Source organism: Bradysia coprophila, chromosome IV, assembly GCF_014529535.1.
Source record: "Bradysia coprophila strain Holo2 chromosome IV, BU_Bcop_v1, whole genome shotgun sequence".
In the NCBI taxonomy this organism is placed as follows: domain Eukaryota; kingdom Metazoa; phylum Arthropoda; class Insecta; order Diptera; family Sciaridae; genus Bradysia; species Bradysia coprophila.
In genome coordinates, this window is record NC_050738.1 from 168,835 (window position 1) to 176,199 (window position 7,365).

Genomic DNA, 7,365 nt, shown 5'->3' on the forward strand with positions numbered 1-7,365 from the left:
GGACACAATTTTACGGCGGTGGTCCGCTATCTCATGTAGTGGCAGTGGAAATCCGAATTTCATTTAAATTTAAACATAGTTTCTTAAACAAAGTACACCGCGTAGCTCCAGCATGTATTACAATTCTAAGAAGCTACAACCGTTAAACGTAAAAACAGTTAATTTGATAAAACAGTATAAGTGATCAACAAGGACAACTAGCAAGGCAAAATGTATTAGAAGGTGATAGCTGCAAGCTTAAATCTTCATATTAAATTCAATAAATAGACAGAAATGAGACTCTTTATTCGATCGTGAACGAAACATAGTTAATTTAATTTATATCAAGTCGCGTTAGTAAATACGCTTTTAATGAACGACACAAATGATTAAGGGTGAGAGAATTTCTGATCGTTGGCGGAATGCCATTTAACAATGTCGGACCAGAATAAAGCAGGCAACGTTTGCCATAGCTCGACGAAACCTTAGGCTTCTTCAGCAAGTAAGAATACCTTGTTTCGTAGCAATTGAGGTTGTCCGAGAATTGCAATGAGTGATGCTTTAGATCATTGATTTTACAATGTAAAAATTGGATAAAATGAACCTTCTTACCTTCTTCGAAGCCTAACTCGTACACACAGCCATCGGTGTATAAATAACCATTCCATGTCTATGATTGAATCATTTTTCTTTAATATTTCATTTTCATTATAAATAACATGCTGTTTATTTGAACATCATCTTACAACGATAGATAAAATCAGAGATGCATTTCCTTAGGACTGTAGAAAGTTGATGGTGTCTGACGAAAAATGTTTTAAAACGAAAATAAATTCTCCTTTTCTTTCCTTTCATCGTTTATATCGTTATCAAAATCGGTTCAAAAATGAGTGCGCATCAAAATGTCGACCAACCAACACTTGAAACACTTGGGTTTTTCTTACTACTTTTTCTTTCTATTTTGTTATACCCTTGATGTAGCTCTTCGATAATAAAAAAACCGCAAAATTAATAATACAACGTTGATAATATACAATAATTTGAATAGTCCTACCATACACAAGACATCATGTCGACAAGATAATATTCCGTACAAAAAAAAAAAAAGAATTCTTTCTCTTAAATAAATGCTACCACGACTTTGTGTCTTGTTTCTAACACGCCTCCTATCAATCGCTTATATCATCGTCTATATTAACGTCCTGAAATTGGAGGAAAAAAAACGAAAAGTTGGTCAATCATCCCACCATTATACACAAACATTATCAAACTCATACCGAAGTGTCGATATCATCGTCCAGCGTAATTCCCTCGATTTCCAGTTCAAAATCGTCTAGCGAATTTTTCCGTTTAGCAAGCGGTGGCGTTCGTTCTTTGGAAGGTAATTGTTCGCTGGATGTATCGATCAAATTGTCTGTGGCTGCACGTTGAGCATTGCTCTGTTGCACGGTGCTTGTGTATGATGAACTGTTCGATGGATCGAATTTCGGATCATAGTCGAAGGCACCACTAGATTCGGCTGCTTTCATTTCAGCCATTGCGTTTCGTTCGATGTTCAATGGAATCTGGTGGATTAGAGATCAGTAATATCGTTCAGTCAAGACAGAAGAGGTTTCTCTTCGTCGATCAACTTACACTTTTTGCTGCTCTAGCTGGAATTGACGATTTTTCCTTCAGTAAATACTGTTCAGCTTTCAAAGTTTCCGGCAGACCAGGGAACAAATTTTCATACTGCTCGGGATCGGCAAGACTCTGACCGGCTTTTTCATTTACTTTAGCCAACTCGTTGCGCCACTGCTGTACAACATATGAGATTTTGCTGGGAATGTAGGTTCGTGCAAAGAATGCAGCCTCTGGTAGTCGATTTGTGCTGATTAAAATTTCCAGGCAACTGTCCAAATCGCCCAGCAAAAACATTGACAAAAAGGAAATGTTATGCCGTCCCTGTGCTATGCTGTTTTCGCCCAGCGATCGAATCATTTCTTCGTCACCAGCACTCGATGCCAGCAATAGCAATCCACCGAAATCGTTTGCCTTGCCCAAACACTCTTTCACTAATTCGAATTGATTTTGATTGGTTGCCACGTCGGCCAATTGGGACCATTTTTGTGGATTCTCTGAGTCCCGTGCTAATTCTAATGCAGTCTGCAGATCACCAATTTGTAACGCCAAATCGAAACGGTGTTCCGTATCGGTGGACACTTGTAGCGCTTGCTGTTTGAAACCTTGTTTTTCGAGGAAATGAGCCACACGGGTACGGTGCTCCTTGGGTATGGTAGGTAGAACTCGATCGGCCGTCTCGAAATCTCTTCGCATTACAGCCGTCTGGTATTCCAACACGGACAACAGCAATGAAAAACTGGTTACGTTGAGCTCCTTGTCACCGAGATATAATCTGTGTGGAAAGAAGAAAGCGAGGTTGAACGACCAGGAAAAGAAATCGGGCACACTGGTATCTCTTACCGATTGTCTTTGGCGACGTATCCCAGCAAGTACATAGTCCGATCCAAATGTGAAATTGTGACGATCTCGCCGCCGACATAGTAGTTGATTCTATTCACCGAATTGGTGTAAATGAAACAATCGCCGACCCAGACACCAGTTTTCACCTGTTCGTTCACTTCACCAAGAACCTGTGTCATTCGACAGTTGTTGTCATCATTAAGTTTGACTTTAGCTAAACCAAGGAAAATCTTACCTCGAATGCATCTTCGAGACCATCTTCACCGAGTCCCTGTTTCGCATCAATGGCCGTTTGTATTGCACCAGTGTCAACGCGCAGTATAAAATAACAATCGTCTGTCGCCAAGCACACCAAATTTCCTGTTTCATTCCAGAAAATATTTCTGTAAAAGAAATCGTTGTTGGAGAACTGTTTCGGGCCAAGAAAATTGAGAATTACAAACCTTGGTACCACTTCGATGCGTCGCACCAAATCCAATGTTTCCCAGTCGTAGAACGTTAGACCAGACGATGTCTTAACTCCGAGTAAATATCCGCCAAATATTCCTACAGACAAGAAATGCGATGAGCAATGGTTGGAAATGACAGTGACAATTTGTAACATGGAATGTACCTTCTACGTGTCATTTAAATGCGTGAGCAATGGGAAAACATTCAAAGATCAACAAGTTAGTCATGAGGTGTATAGTGTAGTGTAAGCACAACAATCACTTCAAATGCAAAATTCCGATCAACGCAAGCAAATCATGTACACAACTAAGGGGAATCATTCCGACACGATGTGCTCTGTGTTGATCAGCCAATCAAATCGAACACAGAAGACATTTACCTTCAGCACCATAGTCCGGAGTGAAACTTTTCCGTTCTTTAAAGTTTCTGAAACATTTGACCGTTCCGCTGCTTTCGCGTATGGCATACTCGCTGCTATCCAATGCCCAAACAAATTCTTGTGCGGCTCCGAACGCTTTGTTTCGCAACGCCATCGATGTGTAAATTATGTATTCACCATCACCACACACAACCACGAAACGTCCGTTCGGGTTGTGGGCCACGGTTTGTGGATAAATTTCACACGCTCCCATGTCCTTAACGGCAACTGGCAAACGTTCACCGTCCTTAATTTCGGTGCCTGAATGTACAAAAAGAAAATTGATTTTTCTCGTCGAAACCATGCCGCTAATCAAACCAAACTCACCTTCCGGCAAAGCCTTCAAATTGACCTGTTGCATTTCCGAATGTTTAGCCCAAATAATTTTGCCGCCGTTGATGTCCATTGACATGGCTGGCTCTTCACGACCAACTTTTATGATAATCGATCCCTCATCGTAGCCCAGGGCAACGTTGTTCGTTCCTCGCATGCACGAAATCGTCCAGACCCGTTCGAATCCGTAATTCAGCGATGTTTCTAAGCGATAGGTGCCCGAATGCCATATACGAACGGTACCATCTTCCGAACCGGTCAACACGATCGGCAATTCCGGATGGAATGAAACAGCGGCAATATTTTGTGCATGACCTTCCAGTGTCTGGACGCAAGTTTTATTCTGATAATCCCAAATCTTCACCAAACGATCATCGGCACCGGATATCAAATATGGTTTGTCGCCGCCGTGGTAATAGTCAACGCAATTGACACCTTTCTCATGACCGTCCAATGTAAAATTCGCCACATTCGATCCCAGTTGCCACACCTTGACTGTATGATCGAGCGATGCACTGGCGAATGTGTTATTGTCCTTTGGATTGAAGACAATTTGCATGACATAGTGCGTGTGACCGTCGAATACACGTTGATTTGCCCACATCTTGTCCCAATTCCACAGTTTTATCAACATGTCATCGCTACTGGTTAAGATCAACGGTTGTGTTGGATGCACAGCAATGCTACGAACGTAATCGGAATGGGCTTCGAATGAGTGCACTTTTTCGAGTGTGTTGTAGTTGAAGACACGAATCTAAGATCGGAAACGAATTTAATTCGAAATGCTTATCAGACACGATGATTCAACCGCATCGTACCTGCATGTCATCGGATCCAGTTAGGACCCAATTCTTTCGCGCAACGAATTTTGCACATCGTACCGGTAGATCGCACACCTTAAACAAATTAGAAAATTTTTACAAAAAAGCAATTGTGGGTGCGAAAGCAATCATTCACATTGACACGGGGTTCCATTCACTATTTTGTCACAAATGTTTTGTCGCCGTTGCGGATAACAGACTTCACATCCGGTGATAAAATTCTTACCTCAAAATCTTTGACGAGCTGCTGATTTTCATAGTTCATTACATGAACATGTCCATTGTATAGTGCACATAACATCCATGGTTCGGTCGGATGTAAATCCACACATTTCACACGATCTGAACGAGACGTTAATCGTCTTTTGATATCCAAACGTAGTGGCTGGAAATTAGAAAATTTTCATTTAATTCCCATTCAATAGTCGAACTGGATTAAAGGTGAACTCAGCGCCGTGGATTCGTAGAAGAAAATCATTTTGAAAATCGAAATGATGCAAAAAGTCATCTTTTTTTGCTCGGTACGAATGTATGTTTTGGACCGAACGTCAATGTTTTACGAAAACACGATGAAATCAATGGTTTTATTCCATTGAAATGGGCGTCAATGGTGGAACTTACCATTTTTGAACTAGTTGCGGAAAAATTTCAACGATTTTGACTATAATTATGAGATTTTTTGATGGTTTTACTAGTGATATTACGGCAAAAAATACTTTTGACACAGTTTGACACGTCAGAATCGAAAACACATACAATTTCAGTGTTGTCTGATGTATGGTGAATTTGGAATGTGTTAATCTACGCCGGCCATTTTCCACCTACAACCAACTTCATGACAATTTTCAAATTTCATAGCTATTAATAGTGTAGGAGTCGAGCAGGTGCGCTGGCCCTAGGACAAAAGTCTGATTTCCGGTTTTGTATTCGCTTTAAAAGTCAAATTACATGAGGCTACACAGGCTTTGTACATACACTTATAGTCCTCATAACTTAAGTCGAATTACTACTAAAATGAGTACGTTTACAAAATCTCTATTGTGCTGCGTGTCGGGAATGTCCTGGCACTTACATTTCAATCAATTTTCGTCTGTATTGTAAATGATCCATTGCTTGTCATTTTTTCTATTTTCTTCCAATCTTCCAAAGGTGAAAACTATTGACAATGGCTTCTCTAACCGAAAGAACAACCACTTCACCGTCTTTCCCGTGAACACATATCTGCCACAATATTTATCAATATTTGTTCTTTCAGAATCTTGCTAAAAATCCGATTCAAATAGAATCAACAGTGGTCCCACTAAAAATTTCCTGTCCTTCTGTACGACATGTAGGACAATATTAATTTTCACTTCAAGAGTGGTAGGACTTCTTCATAGTTCATATTTGTATTTCGGTGCCCGACCTAACTACCTTTCTTGTTCCTCTTTTCTCGTACTCAGGGTTGACTTCTTCGTGCTGACAAGCACCAATTTTAAGACTTTTACGGATTACTTTCGGAATGATGAAAACAAGAAATCTTTTACAAACTCAACAATATCCAATATCTTGACCAGAGTGTTGTGGTACTATGTCCTATGAATCAAATATGACTGCATTGAACAAGATTCATTTGTTGACTGTGACTACGTTTTATATTCTACTTCTCATTGATAGAAGTCTAACAATTTTGCGAATATTGGTCAATGAAACTATTCATCTTGAACGTCCCCATAGCACAAATCACACTTTGCAAATTTGTAGCCTACATTTAAGCGGAAAAATATTCGCTTTTTGATGATTTCTATGAACTAAAATATTTTTTTGAAAAAGTAAAACCATTAAAGCACGAAAAAATGTGTTACTTTTAAGAGGCACCGGTACTTTGCCGAAAAGCATACATTAGGGCTATTTTTAAATACTGGATTTTAGTTTACTTTTGATGATATCTTTCCACCAAAATCCCTTTTCAAAAATGTACGACCGCAATTCCGACCACGAATGTGTTAGCTTTCAACAGAAAATAGATTTGGTTGTAGCAATTTGACCAGCTCTGAGAACAATGAGCAGTTTATGAAAATTTCATCAAACTGCTCACTTTCCTCAAAGTTGATCAAAACGACTACAACCAAAACTAATTTTTATTTAAAGCTAACAGATTCGTGGTCGGAATTGCGGTCGTACATTTTTCAAAAAGGATTCTGATGAAATAATATTAACGAAATTGAAATACCAAACACGCAAATGTAGGCTACAATTTTAGCTAAGTGCCGGTGCCTCTTAAAGACTTGCAGATGATGAAAATTTATGTAACCTGCACAGTCAATCTGCATCGGTGCTTTGCTGAAAAGCATACATTTGGGCGTTTTTTATATACTGGATTTTCGAATCCTTTTTCGAAAATATGGGACCGCAATTCCAACCACGGAAGTATTAGCTTTCAACAGAAAACAGATTTGGTTTTAGCAGTTTGAATAAGGCTCGGAACGGGTTCGGGTTGACCTGTTTTAGTTCAGGTTGACCTGAACCGGATTTATGACCCGAACCTGAAAAATTATTTCGGGTTCAACCCGAACTTGACCCGAACTTGAATTTTCGATTTCGGGCTTAACCCGAACCTGACCTGAACCCGAAATTGTTCAACCCGAATTTGACCTGAACCTGAATTTTCAATTTCGAGTTCGACCCGAACCTGAACTGAACCCGAAATTTTAAATTTAATCAGGTCGGGTTCGGGTATCCCGAAATTTTGAGCGTTTATTACACTAAAAAAAGTCACAAATTTCGGGTTACCCGAACCCGACCTGATTAAATTTAAAATTTCGGGTTCAGTTCAGGTTCGGGTCGAACTCGAAATTGAAAATTCAGGTTCAGGTCAAATTCGGGTTGAACAATTTCGGGTTCAGGTCGGGTTCGGGTTAA

At 39.8% G+C, this 7,365-nt stretch overlaps 1 protein-coding gene across 1 annotated transcript; it reads right to left on the reverse strand.

Moving 5' to 3' along the window:
* Positions 1–650: 650 nt before the first annotated feature.
* On the reverse strand, positions 651–5,241 carry LOC119066522 (coatomer subunit beta'). The gene is made up of 11 exons (XM_037169040.1): positions 5,086–5,241; positions 4,691–4,849; positions 4,462–4,539; positions 3,638–4,397; positions 3,272–3,571; positions 2,886–2,988; positions 2,678–2,825; positions 2,443–2,612; positions 1,615–2,374; positions 1,257–1,544; positions 651–1,181 (listed from the first exon to the last, which is right to left on the reverse strand). Exons 1-11 carry the CDS (start codon positions 5,086–5,088, stop codon positions 1,149–1,151), a joined length of 2,802 nt encoding a protein of 933 aa, XP_037024935.1. The 5' UTR covers positions 5,089–5,241; the 3' UTR covers positions 651–1,148.
* Between the last annotated feature and the right edge of the window lie 2,124 nt (positions 5,242–7,365).